The sequence below is a fragment of the Bos mutus genome, chromosome 22 (assembly GCF_027580195.1).
Source record: "Bos mutus isolate GX-2022 chromosome 22, NWIPB_WYAK_1.1, whole genome shotgun sequence".
Taxonomy (NCBI): Eukaryota; Metazoa; Chordata; class Mammalia; order Artiodactyla; family Bovidae; genus Bos; species Bos mutus.
Genome location: NC_091638.1, coordinates 54,493,054 through 54,513,701, shown reverse-complemented (window position 1 = coordinate 54,513,701; position 20,648 = coordinate 54,493,054). Strand labels below are relative to the sequence as shown.

Sequence of the window (20,648 nt, the reverse complement as noted above, 5' to 3'; positions counted from 1 at the left end):
GTGGCAGTCCCTTGGTGGGTCAGAGGCGTCTGGAGTCAGAGTTAGGGGTTATGGACCAGGCCGTTGTGGGGTCGGGAGGGTCATGAGTGGTCAGAAAGTCTGGGTCAGTCAAAGGAGCACCGTCACTCAGGGAGGTTTCAGTGATCGAATGGTCACAGTCCCCCACAGGGTCACGGAGGCCAAGTGGGGATGCAGTCAGCTAAGGGGTATGAGGTATCCCAATCAGTGTAGGGTCAGGAAAAGCCTGGCTTACGAGGGTCAGAGTTGGCCAGCAGATCACAATCTTGCAGTCGAAGTCAGGCCGAGGGTCACTGTGGGTCAAGGGAGAAAAGGCTCTCGGGGTCACGGTCGGCCACAGCGAGACCCACCCAGAGGGCGCACTGGAGGTTAGGGATCACAGTCGGTCAGGGGACCCAGGCCCCCACGGGGATCGCAGCCCAAGGCCCTGTGCCCCGTCGTACAGACCCTCCATCCTCTGCCCTGTGCCTCTGACAGCCCCGGCTGCCTCGTATACTCTTCTCCCTGCAGCAGGGCTTGGAGCACAGTGAAGGCCTGAGCCCTCCCTGGAAGGGTCAAGGCTCCTGACCCCATTCCCCTTGACCCGGCGGGGTCTCATCCGGGCTGGCTGCCGGCAGGCTTGTGGACCTGGTCCAAGCCTCAGCTTCCTCCTTCCTCATCAAAGGGGCAGCCTAGGACTCTGAACTCCTCCCACGAGCTCATCTCCTTATACCATGGCTTCCGCCCAAGGTCACTCATCTCTGGCCTTGTCTAGATCTTTCTGAACCCCCTAATGGCCTCGGGCCCCAGAGGGCATGAGAAGATTCTGTTTACCACCTGCCTCCCTTCCCTGGTCTCTAGTCAGCCCCTCCCAAACAATGGGGGAGCTGTAGTCTGGTCCCCTCTCTCCCAGCTGTGTGCTCACTCCCAGCCCTCGGGCTTCTTTCATGAGACTCCAGGCCTCATCTCTTGTAGTTTATAAGGGACCTCTGTCCTCTTCTAAGCACAGAAGACCCAAACACACATCCTCTGCCACCAGGCAAGAAAGGACCATGTGCTGGGTGGGCACGATGCTGCCCGAGCCCTCAGGCAGGAGGCACAAGTCACAGGGCGCTGTTGGTGGTGCGTCCCATGAACCCTTCCGTGGGTACAGTCCTACCAGGTACGCGAGATGACAGGAGGCATGCAGAAACGTGGCAAAACCCTGTACTGGTTCATCAGCATGAAAACACAGCGATGGGGAAACCAGAGGAGCCAAGGTGAAGTGGGGCCGTTTGAGCAGATGGTGCCTGAGCCTCGTTTCCAGGAGGCCTTGTCACCGGAAGTCAGTGCCAGGCTCTCTCTGGGCAGGAGGCACTTTGATCCCACCCTCTTCTCCCTTCACACCAGAGAGGCCCCTCCTCAGCGGGAGGCCCGCACCCATCGGCCTTACTCCCACATCAGCTAAGCCGTGGCCTTGCTCAGCGGTGCCTCCTACCTCCAAGCATGGAGACCAGAAGTGCTCGGGGCTGGACAGCCAGTGGGGAAGAGTCCCTTTCTCTCCGTTCCCACATCCCTCCTGCATCCCTCCAGCCGGTCTGACTCCCAGGAGGTGGCCTCCAGGTCCAGTCCTTTGTCCTCCCTGGCTCGGTCTCTTTCTTGAAGCGTGGAGCCCCACTCGTCCTGGCCAGCACAGAGCTCACTGCGCTCCTGGCCACCCCGCAGCCTCTCCCTTGTTCGACCTCACATCTTAGCTCTCACGGTCTCGAGGAAAGAGCGCAGTCGTCTCGAGTCCTTTCTTCTGTTCTTTATAAAACCACTCAGTAAGGCTAGTCCTGGGCCAATTGGTTCTCAACACTCTTCCTTCAGAGAAATGCCCATCTCCACCTGCCTTTCGCTCCCTTTCTCTAAGGCAGCTTCCTTTCAGGCCAAGTTGATCCCTTTATCCCATGAGGTGACCCAGCTTTGGAACAGCATTTGAGAAGGAGCCTACAGGTCTTGCCCATGACCCGTCATTTTCTCAGAGGACCCTAAAGGGGCTACTCAAGCATGACTCCCTCGCCCAAGCACCATCCTGCATGTCTCCAGGCATCACGCCTCCTTAGGGATCTTGCATTCCTACCTGTGATTGCAGAATCCAGCCTGTGACTCTGGGTCCTACTAGGACCTTTTCTTGGGCATCAGGTCTCCAAAAAGAGCCTGAGCATCCCCCTGCACGAGGGTACTTGTTCCAAAAGGGATCAAAGCCTTTGTGGTCTCAACACACAGATTTGGGTCAACATAGTCATGACGTGAACTCTAAATATATACCCCTTAGTTTCTCCTTTGCTTGAATAGTTTCTATAGCCATGTCGCCGCCTCTGGTCTCCAGGGACTCCAGGAGCCCTCTGGGTACCAGGCAGTTCCCTCCAGAAGCCCAGAGGCTTTCTTGGCACAGGTTGTGAAGCAGGTGGCCAGGAAGCAGGGCCCCACATGGGGTGGATGGAGAGATGGGCTGCCCCTGCCTCCGCCGAGCAGGATCTCCCTCCCAGGACTCTGGGTAAAGGAGGGCTGCCTGCTGAGGCAAAGAACACCTGGGCTTTCTGTACCTTTGTTGCTGTTCAGTCGCTCAGTCGTGTCCGACTCTTTGCGACCCCACGGACTGCGGCACCCCAGGCTTTCCTGTCCTTCACCACCTCCCGGATTTTGCTCAGACTCATGTCCATTGAGTCAGTGATGCCATCCAATCTTGGAAGGAGTCCAACCACGGTCCCCTGGGCTATCAGAAGTGACCACAGAGACCTAGGGAAGGGCTGTGTCTGTGAGGCTGACTTCTGGAACACCCCCAGCAAGTCCCATGTCCCTCCCCCAGCACCACTGTGAGACAGAGGGGCCCCAGCAGACAGATGCCCTGCAGTGACCGGAGAGTGTGGTCAGACTGACATTCAAATGATCAGAAGGAGACTCTGGCCCACGACCTCGCTTTCCTCTTCCGATTCACTCAAAAGCGAGTTTTTCACCTAGAAACTTAATGGCACACCCCTGATACTTGAGCCTAACCCACCATTTTCCAAAGCACTTGCCCACATCCTCCACTCCACATGTACCTCACAACTGAAATGCAAAGACGGAGGATCTGCCAATACCTCCATTTAAGTGAGCAAGTCTCTGAGGCTCAGAGAAGTGGCCTGACTTGGCCAAGATCACACAGCACGTAAGTGACTGACTCCAGAGTCCCGCGTTTTACCCACCACCCACACCACTTGCCAGACAAGCCCACAGAGGTTGAGTTTCCACCGTGGAACCAGTGCCCACGCCCACAGCCACATCCAGTGAAAAGCAGCCAGTGCTCTGGGGGCCAGGGGGCCAGGGAAGCCATTCCTCCTCTTGAGATTTCCATCAGCCTGGCAGCGACTGGGTTGGGGGTGTCCTCCCATCAGCGATCAGGAACAGAGTTAGCGTTCAGCTCTAGGATCTGAGGCCAACCTCCACGGCTCCTCTCTCTCTTACTCCCACAAATTCCTAACCCATCTCAGGCCGTCTTCATATTCAGCAAGTTCGTAGCATGCTCCATGTTCATGAGTGAAGTTCCTGTTCCTTCAAACCAACCAGGCCCAGAGCATCAGACTCCTAACCCCAGACGGGCCACTTTCCCCATGCCTTCCCAGTCTAGAGAGGGCATGCCCCCTCCCAGCCCCCTGCAGATTCCAGGTTCAGAGGACCACTAGGATGAGGAGTCTGTGTCTCTTAGGCGGGGTATGGAGAAGGGAAGGAAAGGAAGCCAGAGCTCTCATTAGTATCCTGGTAACTAATTTAGTGCAACTTGGGTTGGCGAGGAAATGGCTTGCTTCTGGTTGGTGGTGGGGGGGAGCCCAGACCTCTCCGCTGTCTGAATATTCCATGTGTTTGTTTCCCTAGAGGGCTAGAGAACCCTGGACACAGAGTTCAGCAAGAGAGAGTGAAATTAAAAGAGGTTGTGAGTCTTTAACCTTGAGCCTGAAATGAATGTGAATCAACCCCAGACTCTTGGCTTCCTTGAAGCCGGGTAAACATTCGAGTATGTCCAACCCACCCCAGACCGGGACCTATGCATCTCCCTTAGAGCACCCCGCCTCCCCGCCCCGTGTGCTGATGAAACCAAAACACCTGAAGACCCCAGACCCTTCCTCTCTTCCCCCCTCACCCCACGTCCCAGGGCGGCTCACGCCAGCACAGGCCCATCCCCAGGGCAGGCAGGGAAGGGGAGACGGAAGAGCTTTTTTTCTTCCCATACTGTTTTCCATTTCAGCCGCGAGAGATCCGCAGTGGAGACTTGAAACGGCCGTGGCGGGGTGTCCCGGAAAGTCTTGTCCCCACAGTCTTTGTCCAGAGCAGTCCATTCTTTCTGTCGTCTCCATTCCAGGGGGAGGGCGAGGGGCCTGCATCTCATTGTGTGTCGTCCCCTCCGCGTTGTCAGTCACACAACAGGGTCCTGCCACCATCCCCCCTCCTCCACCAGGCGCTCCCCGGCTGCCGTCTCATTGCAGCTCAGCCTCCGAACACTCTGGGCACGGGGCTGAGCAGCTACAGTGGTCATTAGTGTCCCCCTTATACAGTTAGGAAGACTGAGGCCTACAACATCTTTTTTGTTGTTTTCACTTAACCAAGGGAGTAATGGCCCAGTTATCAGGAGGTCAGAATACTGCATAATCTCTACAGGCCACAGATAGGGTGTCCAGGGAGAAGGAAGTCTCTGAACAGCCACATGGCCATCACGGAGGGCCAGTGCTAGCACATGGTGTCTGGCTCTTGCTTAGCACCCAATGCCTTATTGAAAGCAGGATCTCACCAGGCAGATTTCCCCAGAATCCCCAGCCCAACAGCACATAAGAAGGACCAGAGACAGAGGTGGTTTTGAGAAGATGAGGAAGAGTCAGAACTAGTAAGTGATGGCTGGCAGCAGAGGAGAAAAATTTAAAAAAAAAAATCAAAACTTTGGAGTCTTACATAATACCAAGAGGGCTCACTGACAAACTTAAATTCTCTGTGTTCTCTAAATTAGAAGGCAGAGGAGCTTATGATGTGCTTTGCAAAGACTCCTCTCTGCAATAGTCGAGTAAACCCTGAGCTGTGACACTTAAAACCATCAGCCACAGTCATCATGAAAAATCACTTCCATGGACAGGGCTTTCCCGCCACGCACCCCACCAACCTGGGTTTAGTGCCACAAATCCCGGGATTGCGAGGGCCTTCCCACACCCACCCTGTCCGGTCCTCTGCCCCCCACCCCCAGGCCTGTGATGTGGGGCAGGAAGGCCGAGCTCTCCGGGTCAGCACCCCTACCTCCTCTGCTGAGGGTCTGCTCCCCCGAGGCATCATCGATGCCTGTTTTTCCCTCCGCCTGCTGGCTCTGCTCTGAGTGGGGGCTGGGAAGAGAGGAGGAGGCGCTTTTGTCCCTTCGGCCCCTCACTATGGCAGGCAGGGCTCCCCTCCCAGGAGTTCAGGGACGGGACCCTCTCTTCAAAGCGAGGGTTCCGTTCCTGTGCCCTCTGTGAGGCGGGACGGGGCAGCCAGCCTGGTGGCCTGGCTCGCCTGCAGTCAAGGCGCCAGAAGTGGGAGAGCCGAGACGCAGACTCGGGCCTTCCTGACTCCGTGTCCACTGTTCTGTCCGCTGGTCCGGACGCCTCCGTGTCCGGCCTCCTTACGTTCAGCAGGGAACCCAGCTTCCAACTGAGACCCAGACAATAAAAGATCTTGGCTGTTCTGTGGCTTAGTTCCGAACCCTCTTAGCATCCTACCCAGGGGCTGAGTCGGCCCCTCTGATTCTGGCCTCATTTTGGGGTTTTGTGTTTTCAAAGCACAAATAAAGAAAGAGGGGAAAAAAAAACAAAACAGGAAATCAGGGACCCCAAAGCCAACTCCAATGACTGGCCAGAGCTTTGAGTCTATACTCGAGTGTTTACCTCCCAAATGCATGAAGGAAAGAAGCGTTGGGTACAAACGACCTCCGTTCACATTGTGCAGGCTTCCAAGTGTAGCCGTGTGTCCGTCTGTGTGTGCCGTGTGGTTCCCGTCCCCCCACCGCAGCATGCTCCCGAGCCCCGAATGTCATCGGCCGCCGGCTCCTCCGCGCTTTCTGGCTGCCTCTGCTGCACCCCAGAAAGCCCTGAGTTGGCTTTGGTTTGCTTTGCTGCTTTGGTTCGATGTCCCCTTCTCTGTTTGGCCCTCATGTGTCCCCCCTCTCATCCCGGCTCACCCAGCCATCTCTCCTCTCTGTTCCTTTTGTGTGTGTGATGCGTTATCTGTTCCATGTCGTGTGGTTCCTTAACGGTGTGTGGTTTTTCTAAGATGAATTCTTCTTTTTTTTTTTTTTAACAAATAGCCTCTCCTTCTTCCTCCTTGATTCCCACCTGGCCCCGCTACCCTTCTGCATGGTCGAAGCTCTGCTTTCCAATTAACAAGGCTCAGTCTCTCACTAGGTCTGGGTGCCCACTGGAGTGGACTAAGCTTCCTCTAACCACTGTTCCCCATCGTCTCTACGGCGGGGCTTCCTTCCTTCTGTGCTAATACTGTAGTCTGTCCCCAAACCGATCAATTAAAATCAAACAAACAAAAAAGACCTCTCGGATGCACATAACCTGAGCCCCCTCCCTCCTCCATTCTTCCGGCTCCGTCCCGTGGATTCCAGCCGCCCGCTGTGCCCCGCCCCCTCTGCCTCCCCACCCCCTTCCCCTGAGCCCACCCCCGACCCCCAGAGCTTGACCACCGCCCCCCCCTCCCCCGGTGGTGCGCCTCACCCCCGCCCTTCCCTTGCAGATCCGCGTCGTGAAGGCGTTTCGTAGCTCTCTCTATGAAGGTCTAGAAAAGCCTGAGTCTCGAACCTCCATCCATAACTTCATGGCTCATCCTGAGTTCCGGATCGAAGATTCGCAGCCCCACATCCCCCTCATCGACGACACCGACCTGGAAGAAGATGCCGCGCTCAAGCAGAACTCGAGCCCGCCCTCGTCGCTCAACAAGAACAACAGCGCCATCGACAGCGGGATCAACCTGACGACCGACACAAGCAAATCAGCTACCTCTTCAAGTCCAGGGAGCCCCATCCACAGCCTGGAGACGTCGCTTTAGCTGAGGAACCCCCCCCCCACAACCCCGCCGCCACACCACACCCACCCCCTACCCGGGCAGCCACCCATCCAGGCACCTGACTGACCCAAGCAGCAGCGAGCAACAGCAGGAAAAAAAAAACAAAAACCAACAAAAAAATACTGGCGAGAACACCGATTCCACCCAGCAGACCCTTTTTTTTTTTCTGGCTGCGATGCTGTTTGAACTCTTTTTCACCTTGAGGCGAGGGCGGGATCTCGTGGGGAGCGGGGCTTCAGGGAGTGAGCGGGGGTTTTCCCAGAACTAGCCCTTCCTGGCTCCCGCCTGACATGGACCAACCATGCCCCCTGCCCAGCGCCAGCCACATCCCTGCATGAATGTACTGCATACTTCCGGTCCTCCCCTGGTTTGGTTTTTGGGGGGTTGGGGAGGGGTTTTGTTTTGTTTTGTTTTGTTTCTTTTCTTAGGCGGGAACTGCAAAACAGACTCTTTTCTGAGACTATTTATCCAATCCACTGGTCTGTGAAGTTTTTGAGATGCTTGCATAGCATGGTCTCAGTTGTACAGGTTAATTTCACAACTTTTTGAAATTGCAGAGCTTAACTCGCCTGGTAAATTTGCACCAATGGAACCGAAGAACTTCAGACACTCACAAGGTTATATCCATTTCTTTGTATCTATATCAACGTATACTTCTCTGAGACTGTATGCGTCCATATAGATAGGTAGATATATATATATATAAATATATATACATGGATATATAAAATTTTTTTGCCGGCATGTTGCCTTGTTTCCGCTTAAATTGCTCTATTTTAACTTATTTATGTCCTAAAAGAAGAATGTAATTTGTTTACAAACCTGTAGATAACGTCTTCGGCTATTTGTATGGTTTAAGAACACTGGGGGCTGAGATGCTGTAAAAACAGCTCAGCCTGGCAGACACCTCCCTGGATTGCACCCCTCGATGTTTTACGATAGCCATGCTCTGATTTTCTTTTGCCTGCTATTTCCGTTCGATAATGTCACTACCATGGGAGGCAGGAGTCAAGTGTGAGCGGGTATCCATCCCGAGGGGTCCATCAGCGCGCTCGGTAGACACAGGGGGAGGCGGAGAGAAGTCCTCGTGGGCTCCACGCACTGATGGCCGGCCGGCCGCAGGGCCGCGGGGTCCGCAAGCACTGAGTGAAGACTTTCTCTTAATGAAACTCACTTGAGTTTACTGAGAGCACTTCCGACAGAGGTTCTCTCTGGCGCTGTCTGTGCAGAGACTGAGGTAGTGCGGCAATATTATAAATGCTGTTGTGTTGATTTTCTTTTCAGTTACTAATTTAGAGGCTTATTTCCTCATAGATCGCAGCAAATGTGCTGATGGCCGATTGGATGAGGATCTTAAGGCTTGCTGCTTTTATTTTTATTTTTGAAGAAGAATAGCCTTTTGCTCTGCACTACTTAGATCCGAAAGAACCTTATGATGTGTATATTGAGATATATTCAGTGTGATTTTTTTTAAACCAAATCGTCTTCCTGTAGTCACAATATATACTGTAGCCTTTGAACAGCAAGTCTTGCTTTCCCAGACAGAAAGCCATTCTGAAACCCTGCAGTATCACAGGTGAGAAAAGGTGGTTATTTCTCCCCCGCCCCTGAGACAACAACAGCACTAGTAATCCCACTTAATAAGAGCTTATTTAATTGTATGTCAGCCTCTTAACTGCTAAGCACTTTGTGGGTATCAGCTTTTTTCATAAAAGAACTTTTGTATTGAATACAAAGTTTGCTTTGAGACTTTTCAGCATACGATCTTTTTCCATAAACTTGTACAGTGCAAAAGACATTTTGAATACCATGACCGATGATGTCCCATGCTTCAAGGAAAACCAAAACGTTTCCCGCCTCGCTTGCAAAATGCATTCTTCATACTGACCCTTCCCACGGTTGCTCTGTGTCAGCCCGGGCCCTTCCCTTCTCCAGGCCCAGAGAATTCTTCCACAAACAAGATTGAGAGCCACTCGGGAAAAGAGCCATAGTCAGCTGGGAGGGCATGTGTCTGGATGGCTGTGGAGAAACCCGAGGGTTTGGGATCCCGAGACAGCCCATCCCACCTAGCAAGACCTTCCTGGAAGGAGGACCTTTTTTGAGCAAGAGCATCTCCTGAATGTCGAGAAGCAGCATCTCTGAATGTAGCCAGCAGAGGGAACTGCGTCCCCTGAAGGGGTGACCAGCCCTCAGATGTGTTTATTGGATTCCAAGACCAACACCGCCCACACCGCCCACTGCTCTCCTTCGAGAAAGACCTGCTCCTGTAGAACCTGGGGCAGCTTTGGAACGTGGTGTGTTTTTTCGTCTCTGTTGTTTTTTGTAGTTTCCTTTTTCGAGGTTCTCCATCTCCCCCTGTGTTCCCACCGTGTGTCCATGACCTCATTCCATGATGCCAGGAAAGCCCGGCTTGCACATGAGGCCTCCTGCTCATTTTCAGCCAGGACGCAAGGGAAGCAGGAGGGGTCTCCCAGAGCGGGGCTCAGCTCCAGGGAGAATAGGGAGCCATGGAAGTTAGACTGCCCCCATGTCGGTGCTGGTCTTTTCTTGTCAGGAATGATGGATGCCCACACACACATACACACTCATACCCTCACCCTCACACTTGCACCCACACACAGAGGAAATGACTGGTTTGTCAGAACTCACTGTAGTACATAAAGCTTGCACTCGGCGTCCTATATCTAGCAGCATGGGGTACGTTTGGCAGTTCACCCCATTAGGGGGTAAATAATTTATGACCATTCATCTGTTTTTATGAATTTTTTTAATCTAGACAATAATTGTAAATAAAGAACTCACCATCTCTGTTCATTTAATACTATGCAATGGTGATGCTTTCGATTGCTGACTCTTGCTACTCCTGCAGTGTGGTTCTGAAATGTCTGTGGTCTTAAAAAAAAAAAAGGCAAAAAACAACATCAAACAGAACACAGTGACTATACACTCTGTAATATATACTTTTTTTTAACTGGTCAGGGACTGCACCATCCTCTTAGATTCCTGTCTGCTCTCTGGACAGGTTCCAGAAGGAGGTAGCAGACTCGGTTTTGAGGTCTAAGCTCACCAATTTGTCTACCCCTCCACAGGTGAGGGACGAGCAGGGGGCCCATTCAGTGAGCCACCCACCTTTGGAGGTGGACAGGGAGGAAACTGAAGACTTTCCTTCCTAACTCAGCAGCAGCCTGGGTTGCTCCCACCAGCCCCCACCCCCCGTCCCATGGCCCCTTGTGCCCATGTCCCAACCAGAGCAGAGAGCGGACAAGAAAGAGGGATCCCTGCTTCTGAGCACAGACCAACGGCGGTGACTACGGTGGGGCGAGGATCCTGGGCCTGTCTCAGCCCAGGCAGCCCAGTGATTGAACAGCCACCCTTCTACCACGTTGAAATTGCCCCTTTCCCACACGCTGGCAGCTTAGAGAGACCTGCATCTATTTCTAGAATTTCCCCTCTGTTTCCTCATCAGGGTGTCTCATCTGACCAGCCACCTAGTTTTGATTATTGTCACTTTATATGATGTTTTTATTATGTGGTGGGACAAATACCCTTCGTGCTTTTTTTTTTCTTAAGCAAAATTTCCTGGTTATTCTCTCATGTCTATTCTTCCAAGTAAATTTAAAATGTTGCCAAGTCCTGCATCCTTCTGCCCTCCTCTCACCCCAAATATTGGGCCCTTTCATCACAGGTGCAAACGTCATGCCGCCATTGTAAGCACTGTCCACTCCGGCTCACTAAATAGCCCTTTAAGGAGAAATAAGAAGGGCATCCTAGCTCTTGAGGGAAGCCTGATACTCCTCCCATCATCTCACCTGTCCCCTGAGCCAGGGTGTTGTCAGGAGAGGCCACTGAGCCCCCACCCAATATCAGGGTGGGCCCCCAAATCACCCCCCTTGCCTGTGATGGGGTGGACCCTCCATCCGCCCCAGTCCAGGCGAGATAGAAGGTTCTCTCCCAGACTCAGAGCTACCAGAACGTGTACCCCACTTGCCAATTCTCCTCATGGAGAAATGTTTATTCCTGGCTCCTTTTCCTGAGCTGTTTTTGTGGGGAGGGGGTCACCCCTTGCTCTTTATTGACAGTTTTCAGCAGGTCCGTGATAGGTCCTCCGGGATGTAGCCGTTTCTTGCCTGGACCGTCTCACCACCCTGACTCCCCCTAGTGGTTCTTGCTCTACTTGCAGGAGGCTGTCAAATAAGTACACTGTGACATGCCTCCCAGCCCCAGACTCTCTCCAAGGGGCCCCAAGATCCCACCATTAGGTGTGGGGAGGGGATGGGACGGGCTGCATTTCTCTGAAGGTTTTTGGGTCCTCCAGAGCCAAGGCCAAAATCAAACAATAGCGGAAAATCCCCAGGTCTTTCTCAAGTCCCAAAGCGAGCTCTCCTGATTTTGACATAAAGATCCTGTCCGCCCAAGTAGGGGAGGGGGAATCCCAAGCCCTGGGCATCAGCCATCACCCCCTCCAACGAAAACAAGATATTTGAGGCTGCTTTGGGACTGCCCATCTCGGCTCCCCCAAGTCTTGTAACGCCTGTGGTGCTCTCCCTCCTGACCTTTCCTCTCGGGAGGGTCGGTCGCCACACTTTGCTAACTCTTGTGTGCACATATTTTATACCAGAGTAAGCAAGGAAATGGTGCCGCCTCCAGCTTCCTGAGCTGCCCGGGCTCTGGGGGGCTCTGGGACAATCGGGGCTGGGAAGTGACTGTGCTCTTATTGTACACTCTCGATTTCTCTGTATCTCTGGCTTGTGCTCTTTGTAACTAATGGGATTTGTCTGCCTTTTCAACACTATACTGAGCAATAACAATAAATGCACACGTGGAAATGTAGACACAGTACACATCATAAGGCCTTTTTCCGCGGGATGGCTGGGTCCCCGCCCTCCGTGGACTTGAACTCAGAGGGAAACTGGAGTGCCTGGAAGGGAAAGGCAGTTTGCCTGAGGGTGCACAGGGCCGGGGCAGTCTCTCTCCTTCCACTGAGTCACACCTTCCTGTACCATTTGAGGGAGGCAAGTTCAGTGTTCCGTGAGTCATTAAACCTCCATGAGGAATAGCTGACAAGCCCAGACGGCCAGACTTTTGGGGGAAGAGACCTCGGGAGGACAAAGAGGTAGAGATTCAGGTTCTAGGGGCACCAAGGAAGGAAAGCTAACAGTGGCCTGACTTGGGGTCTGGGATTAACCAGAGGGAGGTGATGGGAGATATGGACAAAGGATGTAGGTATCATCCCCTCCTGGGGACAGGGGGATGCAGAAGGGAGCCTGGCTCACTAAGAGTCTGAGCTTTGCACACCTCTGGTGAACATTAGCAAAGAACAGGAACGTGCCCAGGTCAAGAGACAGTCCAGTGTTGGTTCAAAAGCTGAGGGTCCCACGTGCACACACACGCACACACAATCCCAGCTCTTCTCAGGGGACTCCCAGAACAAGCACCACAGGCCCAGTCAGCTTCCAAACCCAAACCCAGTTTCGCATCCAAAGTCCATTTACTCCCAGCATCAACCTTGTAGAGAAGGTTTTATTACAGTTTCCACCTAACAGAAGAAGAGACAGCAGTTCAGAGAGGTGAAGGGTGTGCCCACCTAGTAAGCAGGAGATACAGTATTGATACCTGGCAATCTTGATGCCAGGGTCGGCACTCAAAACTTCAGTTCCACCAGCAAATACCTTAATGAATAGGATACAGTTGCACCGTTTCTCCCAAATCCTCAGTCTCTCCAACTGCAGTGCCAACACTAGGGAGTTCCTTATGCCCCATGCACTGTGTTTATAGCTGGTGTGTCATTGTCCTCATCTTATACTCAAGGAAAGTCGGGCTCAGAAAGAAGCGACATGATTTTATCGCTCAGAGAATCATCTACAGATCTGAGATCAGGGCCTGTCCCTGGAACAACAGGAGACCCAAGAGCCCCTCCCCCTTTGCTCCCTGCAACATTTTTTTCCATCATAAACACCAGTCCTCAAACCTCTGGAATATTTTCCCATTAGAGGGAAATTGGAGGTCTTGAAAGCTGGGGTGGGAGTGGAGTGTGAGTTGCAATCTGCAGGTCCAGCCCTGAGTTCTGTAAGACCCCACTCTCCGGCCCCCTCTCCCAGCTCCTTGATGGCCTGTCACACTCTCTGGGTCTTAACATTATCCCTCCAGCAGGAACCATCTTCTGCTAGGACACTTCCCTCCAGTTTCAAGAGAGGAAACAGGGATTCTGACTCATCCAAGGGGAGTCTAGGTTCCATCCTGGGTCACTGAAGTTCTAAAAAGCCATGAGAAGCTCAGGGTTGCCAGACCATGTGAGGCTGAGGGCAACCCCCACCAGGGGCTCTGTCCAGCTACAGCATTCTCGCTGTGCAGGTGAGAAGCCAGGGACCTAAGGGTTGGGGAAACTGGCGATTGGGTCCTGGGCTCTAGCTGTAGGAGTCGAGCTGAGATCCCTCCTTGCCTGGGGCATCTAGCCGGTGGGCCAGATTCACAGGATCCCAAAGCCGTGATGGAAAAGGCAGTTTCGGAGGCATGGATCCTCCGGCTTGGAGAGGGCAGGAAGAGAGACAGGCTCAGCTCCTGGCGAGGGGCTTATTTGCTAGACTTCTTTGCCCCTGGTCCCAGCTTGGGTCCTGAGGAGACACTAACAAGGAAGAACAAGGACCATTCTGGCCACTACCCCCAAATTAATCATCCTAAAATGTTCATTGTAAGGCCCGTCGCACCCAGAACCGCAGAAACGTTCCTTACTGCTAAGTCGCTTCAGTTGTGTCCGACTCTGTGCGACCCCATAGACGGCAGCCCACCAGGCTCCCCCGTCCCTGGGATTCTCCAGCCAAGAACACTGGAGTGGGTTGCCATTTCCTTCTCCAATGCATGAAAGTGAAAAGTGAAAGTGAAGTCGCTCAGTCGTGTCCGACTCTTAGCGACCCCATGGACTGCAGCCTACCAGGCGCCTCTGTCCATGGATTTTCCAGACAAGAGTACTGGAGTCGGGTGCCATTGCCTTCTCCAGAAACGTTCCTTAGGAGTCCCTTTTTTTCCTGTGTGGGATCTCAGGAAAAGGGAAGGGTTGGGTCGCGAGGGAAGACGGGCTAAAGCTTCAGATTACAAGTCCCGGGTCTGGGTCGCCATGGAAACGAGAGTCCCACCCCGCTCTGGTCTCGCGCGCTACGCACGGAGAAGGGGAGGAGCCGTGGCGCTCAGAAGAGGACGGAACGTTTGTGCGAGTGGAGCTTGCTGCTGCCCGGAGGCTCCGCGTCGGGATCCGACGGGCTTCCAGCCCGACGCCGGAAGTGAGCTGTTCCGAGGCGACGCCGGGTCTTGCCACGTCTGAGTCGTGAAGTCGCTGCTGCTGCTACAACCATGGTAAGTGTTGGGGTCGGGGTCGCGGCCCTCCCGGGTCCTCGCCGCGCTGAAGTTCAAGCCCCATTCTGGGGCCGTACAGTTCTCCCGCACCGCTTCGGATTTGAAGTGGGGTGGCTCTGGGGGGTGGTCAGAGGGAGGCCGCGAACCTCTCAGAACTCTGCGGACAGCCTAGCTGCCGCGTCTCCTGCTCCTTCTTTTCCTTCTCCTCCCGCAACAATTGAAAACAAAATCCTAAACACCGTAGGAGCCGCTGTATTCTGAGCCCTTAGCGGGTTCCAAGCATTGTTCCTAATCTCAGCCTGCCCACAGCCCCGTGCAGTCGATTCAGTTAAGCCAGTGTTCTCGGGGAAATGTCTGTGCCTAGGTTTTTGAGGAAAGCTGGGTGAGCCCACAAGTCAGGACGCTGGGTTTGGTCCTTGCTCTGCAGGAGACTGGGTTTTAAGTTTCTTGGGGTTTTTTCTTGGCCTCTTACTGAGTAGGTACTGAGTAGAGTTGGGGTCCTTATGCCGTGACATTCAGCTTTTTTTAAAACTGAGTTTTTAACTCAGCAGTTCTGAAGAGGTGAATTATTTTGAGGGCCGTCTTTTACTACCCAGTGAAGACCAGACAACTTGAGGTGCTCGAAAGGATGAACTTTTTTTTTTTAAGTAGCTTAAAAAAAAAAAAAAAAAACCACGCACTTATTCATCAGTCCTGGTTGGTGACAGAAAGTGGGTTCAAAATAAAGGCTGGTAATCTGCAGGGTCCTCTGATGAACTAGTATGAAACTACCAGGAAGTTTTGTTCTTGTGTACTCAGCATCGGGCCATTAACTTAGGCAACTGGATGTGACGCCTGGATAGGCACCCTAGTGGGGTGGAAAGCTTTGTGGGGTAGGCATTACTAATAGCAGGTGGGGGCTCTTCTCCCAGCGCCACTTTTGACTAGCCCTGGAGCAGGTGTTTTCCCTTCTCTGGGCTTCATATCCTCAGTCAGCTCCTGTGAACTCTGCCCTTTGGCTTTCCTAGTGCACACATGAAAGCACTTTATAGCCCAGGCAGCTTGCTGCAGGTAGGCTTCTCTTTCTCTTCCTTTCTTGCCTTTGCGGATCGTGGGGGCCTGCTTTACCGGGCATCTAGGCTTTGATGAGAGAAATTGTGTTTGCTTGATGCGCCCCTTTTGCACTGCTTTGCAACCATCCTCTCCCGGCGTTCTCCTTTCTGAAAAGTCGGGTCAGGTTTTAAACCTGCAGGACTCGTGCTGGGAAAAGAAATGGGGGAGACGGTAAGAAGAGTATCGTTTCCAGTCTGAAACCTCCTTTTCAGTCTCTCTTCTATCCCAAGAGTTTTGAGAGACTAGTGGTGGAACATAGTCAAATTGTCCATTTTTGTTCATTGACTTATTCATTCAGCAGATAGTCACTGAGTTCCTTCTGGTTGCAAAACACTGCTGGGTGATGTGAGAGGATGCAGAACTGTCGATGACACCAGCCCTGGCTCTGGGGAGCTCGCCTTCTAGTTGGGAGAAGGAAGCGTCTGAAGTGTAGACATTCAGCGTTGATATTCAGAGGAGTCTGGCCAGTCAGGACATCTGGGAATCTTCAAGCCCCGGTGTTGGGGGCGGGGTGTGGTCATAATTTGAGCTGAGCCTCAGAGAATGGATATGAAGGTGTGGTAACTGTACTCCAGCCAGCCCTGCGAACTGGACTCTGTCACAGGTGGTGAACCAGGGAGCAGCCTCAAGAGAATCAATTGAATCAGTTAATCAAAGTCTTCAGGTGAAAATCCTGTTATGCAAAAAACTGCCTGGAACATCAGAGGCTCTGTCCTTGAGGAAGGCTGCTCCATAGTCCAGCTGTAGCTCCCTCAGAGTCCCTCTTCACCCCCAAACGTAGCCAGGACCTCCCGTGCCACTATCCCCCATCTTTGCTCATGTTATTCCCTCTGCTTGGACTGTACTTTTTTCCCATGTGTTGGTCACTTGAGTCTTGTCCAACTCTTTGCAACTCTATGGACTATAGGCCGCAGCTCCTCTGTCCATGGAATTGTCCAGGCTAGAATACTGGAGTGGGTTGCCATGCCCTTCTCCAGAGTATCTTCCCTGGTCCAGGGATCGAACCCGGGTCTCCTGCGTTGCAGGCAGATTCTTTACCGTCTGAGCCACCAGGGAAGCCACCTGCCAAATTCCTCCTCATCTGAGCCGGTTTTTGTCCACCACCACCAGCCCCTCAGACTGCTATAGCCCGTACTAACCCCATTAAAATATTCATCCTGCCTTGTTGGAGTTACTTCCATACAGACTTCTCTGGGAAAGAAGTACCTCTTTTCTAGGTCTACATCTCCAGTCCCTGGCACAGTGCTTGGCACAACGAAGGCACTTAGAGTGAATCTTTAGTGAATGAATGAATGATCAGATGCTATCAAGAACTTTAAAAGTGGTGGATTTAATGCAATGATTGCATTCTAACTACCATCAGTTCATTTACCAACAATATCTTTGGTTTTAGGTGTCAGTGATTAACACTGTGGACACTTCCCATGAGGACATGATTGTAAGTATTCCTTTAGCCCTTCCTCACATGCTGAGGATGTGGGCATCTCTGTTGATGATTTATTAATCCAGTGTGGCCCTGCAGCCTTTGCCAGTCAGGCTGTAACCTCAGGGGTATGGTCAGTCTCCAAGCAGGCCCTCTGAGTTGACAGGGCTGTGACAGTCTGATCACTCGAAGTCAGGAGAAACCCAGAAACAGTTTGCAGCTCAAGGTGCTTAGTCTCCTGGCCAAAAAAGTAACTGGCTCTGGAATGGGATGGAAGTGGGTGCAGAGGTTTGAAATAGTCTTCCCACCTATCTTCCTCCTGCTGTCACTTCTTAGCCCCATTGAAAAGGGGATTAAAGAAGAAAAAATAAGGACTTCTCTCGTGGTCCAGACTTAGGCTTATTGGAAGCATAGTCTTCCCTGCATTGGAAGCATAAGACTATGCTTCCAATGCAGGGAACACAGGTTTGATCCCTAGTTGGAAAGGTTCTGCCTGCTGTGTGATGTGACCAAAAAAAAAAAAGAAGGAAAGAAATAGGAAGATGACTCAATAAAAAGGCAGAGCCAGGTAGGACCACCACAGACGGCGGGCCAGACGGTGCCCTTTGAACCAGAAGCATTAACTCAGGGTGTGTCCTGAGAGGTGAACACCTGCTTAGTGTACGAGGACCGGGCTGTGGGAGAAGGTCCAGAGGTTACAGTCTCCAGCAAAGGATGCAGACTCTGCTTCATGCAGGGCAGGGAGTGCAGGAAGCCTGAGCAAGACCCAGGTCAGTCAGCCCACAGCACTGCGTCCCAGGCGTCCTGCGCTCACCACCTCCCTCCAGCTGTTGCCTTTGGGCTTCCGAGTGGTTGCTTGGATGTGGTCATCCTTGGAGACAGCGTGGCACCTGGGTAAAACCGTCAAATCTGAGGTCCCCAGTCAATCTGTTAACTTTAAGATGATCCAATGTGAGGTCCCTCGTCAACCTGTTAACTTTTCTGAGCCAGCCTTGATTTTCTCGTAGCTGAGATGGGAAATGCCATGGGTGTGCCCCCTCTCTGGGCGGGTTCATCTTGGGGAACAGATGAGACAGGGTAGTAATGGGGAGCATCTGCATGCTCATGGCACATCCCACCCCCGGCTGAATACTGCTTCTTCAGTGTCTCGTTTAACCTTCATGAAGTTGAGGCCATTATCAGCTCCGTTTAAAGGAAACTAAGGTTCCAGGGCATTAAGACATTTTCCCGAGGTTGCACGGCAGAGAACTTGAGATAGGATTGGAGTCTTGGTGCTGTGCTCTGCTTCCTCCCAAAGTGTGTGGCAGCCTGAAGGAGCAGTGCTTCAGAAGCACACTTACCGAGAAGCTCTGTCTCAGCACTGCCCTGCCTGCCTTCTGAGGAGCCAAGACCTGGAGTGGCGGGGACGCTTGACTTCCCAAGAGGAATCAGGATGTCGTCCTTGGGTAGAGAGATGAGGAAGGAATGTCTAAGCAGACAGAATAATTGCTTCCCTTTGAAAGGATGTAATTGCTCCTGATGACCACAGCATGACAGCTGATAGTTGAAACCCCAGAGGTACAATGAGGAAGACATGTTATCCGTTGGAATAGCAGGGCCAGCGAACGGGAGGGCCAGTCAGTTCAGCGAGGCAGCAGGCAGGTGGGCTCAGAGGAGCCATCGCCCAGATGGACAAGGACGCTGAAGTGCTGGGTGGAGAGTTCGGGGTCCTGGGCACACTACTGGGGAAAAGGTCAGCTAAAAACCCAGGAACAAAGGTCCACAGAGGATCCAGGGCCATGGGTGGAGGAAGGGGCCTAAATGGCCGAATGGAACCCTGTGTCCTGGCTAGACGTGCCTTGTGGAGGACCTCACTGGGGCCCGCTGGTGGTCAGAGGCCTGCTTCTCTGAGTCAGCGTTAGCCCCGGGTTCTGGCACTGAGCCGAACCTCCCTGGTAGCATATGGAGCCTCAACACAGTGGGGCGGGAGGAAGGAGAGAGAAGCTGCGCGAGCTTTCCTCCCACACCCCCCTGCCAATGGGGATTGGGAGGACTTTCCCCGTGCTGTGAAGGGTCTGAAAGCAGCTGGGTGTGGTTTCTCTTGTCCCTTTCAGAAGGAAGTTGCCTGTGAGAGAAGTGAGAATGTCACCAAGCTAGGTTCCTGCCGGATAGTGATGATTCTCTGAGGTTCAGTTAATCTCAGGTCCTGTCCTCCCTCTGCAGCATGACGCCCAGATGGACTACTACGGCACCCGCCTGGCAACCTGCTCGTCAGACAGGTCCGTCAAGATATTCGATGTGCGCAACGGGGGGCAGATCCTCGTCGCCGACCTCAGGGGGTAAGCGCCCCCAACCCTGGACAAAGCCGCAGATGTGGCAGGAAGGGCTGAGAGCCCAGATCAGCACAGCCCCTGGGGTGGCTGGTGGAGAGGATTCCTGGTCCCGGCCACCTGACTGCCTCAGCAGGCGTCCTGGGCTAATGGGCCAGGAGCCAATCCCACCTCTGCCGCCCAGATGCCCACAGGCAGCCCTGGGGTGAGAGTCAGGTTACCCCTCCATCTTCACCTGCTCACCCCCGACCCAGGCCTGGGCAGTGTCTGCCTGGGCAGTGCCTGCTCACAGGTCTTTAGTGGCTACTGCTGTGTTCAAAAGTGGGAAACGACCTTTTCTTTTCCTTTTTAAACACGTTCAGCACACATGATCTAAAGTGACTCAGAGTATAATCGTAATTATGTGGATCCCACTGTTTGGCCTGTTTGTCCCGGCAGGTACTCAGTGAGTATTTACAGATGTTTGGTTTACCCTTCTCCCTGTGGAGATTCTTGAGATCCTGGTTTTCTTTTTTGTGGCCACACTGTGTTTTTCCCTCTCAGTTCACTACCTCAGATGGATAGTGTTCTTAATCCAGGTTCCATGAACCTCCAAGGGTTCTGTGGGTAGAATTCAGGGGATGGTGAACTCGGGAAGGGGAAAATCACATCTTTATTTTCAGTGACTCTGATGTGCAGCATTTGCTTCAATTATGGCTATAGGCCAGGAATCACAGTAGTATTCATGGTACCTGTCACTTTTTTTTTAATATTTATTTGTCTTCACTGGGTCTTAGTTGTGCCACCTGAGATCTTCTGTTTTGTTTGGACATGCAGGTCTTTAGTTGTGGCATGTGGGATCTAGTTGCCTGACAAGGGATTGAACCCAGGCCCCCTGCAGTGGGAGCTCGGAGTCTTGGCCACTAGACCACCAGGAGAGTCCCCAGTACCTGTCACTTTGTTACCAGAAGAAGTCACAGATATTTTTTATATCACATTACAGTTGTAGCTTTCTCAAGCACTTGTGCTCATCGCTCCTGTGAAATTAGAATGGGTATTAGACTTGCCACTGGAGTTTGTTACTTAATGTATTAACAAAGAAGCACATATATCACTAATAACGTAAATTGTTCTTTAACCTTTTGATGACGATTTCAGTATAAATGGATTTCATGTATAATCCTCGCTCTATGTATTTTATTCATTATCCTGAGAAGGGACCTTAGCCTTCACCAGACTACACAGGAGAGGTTAAGAATCCCTGACAAGTGGGTACTCACTGCATGTCTGTGAATGGATTAAAGAAAACACAGCCATGTCAGTAGCCGTTTAGGAAGACAGGTCTAGAAATTGCCCTCCTCGTGGGTGTCAGGAGTTGCGTGCCTGAGGAGCCCAGTGCAGCCTTCCCCGCCCCACGG

At 52.6% G+C, this 20,648-nt stretch overlaps 2 protein-coding genes and 1 long non-coding RNA gene across 10 annotated transcripts in view; 2 read left to right on the top strand and 1 right to left on the bottom strand.

Annotated features, from left to right (window-relative positions):
• ATP2B2 (ATPase plasma membrane Ca2+ transporting 2) overlaps window positions 1–9,876 on the top strand; it is a 142,647-nt gene extending 132,771 nt beyond the window's left edge. For 5 of the 8 annotated variants that reach the window (XM_070359201.1, XM_070359196.1, XM_070359195.1 and 2 more), the window contains one exon: window positions 6,751–9,876. In XM_070359201.1, coding sequence (XP_070215302.1) covers window positions 6,751–7,062 — 312 coding nt within the window. In that variant the 3' untranslated portion in view covers window positions 7,063–9,876. Of the gene's footprint in view, window positions 1–3,873; window positions 3,929–6,750 lie in introns of all 8 variants that reach the window. The other 3 variants (XM_070359199.1, XM_070359197.1, XM_070359200.1) reach the window with 1 other exon arrangement.
• LOC138984642 (uncharacterized) lies at window positions 6,863–14,134 on the bottom strand. The gene is made up of 3 exons (XR_011461883.1): window positions 14,009–14,134; window positions 9,883–9,972; window positions 6,863–6,984 (listed from the first exon to the last, which is right to left on the bottom strand). It is a non-coding gene; the product is annotated as an uncharacterized lncRNA (long non-coding RNA).
• A 178-nt stretch (window positions 14,135–14,312) lies between these two features.
• The window catches only part of SEC13 (SEC13 homolog, nuclear pore and COPII coat complex component), a 35,398-nt gene continuing 29,062 nt past the window's right edge, over window positions 14,313–20,648 (top strand). The window contains exons 1-3 of the mRNA XM_005896111.3: window positions 14,313–14,427; window positions 16,913–16,957; window positions 19,145–19,260. Coding sequence (XP_005896173.2) covers window positions 14,425–14,427; window positions 16,913–16,957; window positions 19,145–19,260 — 164 coding nt within the window. The 5' untranslated portion in view covers window positions 14,313–14,424. The remainder of the gene's footprint in view (window positions 14,428–16,912; window positions 16,958–19,144; window positions 19,261–20,648) is intronic.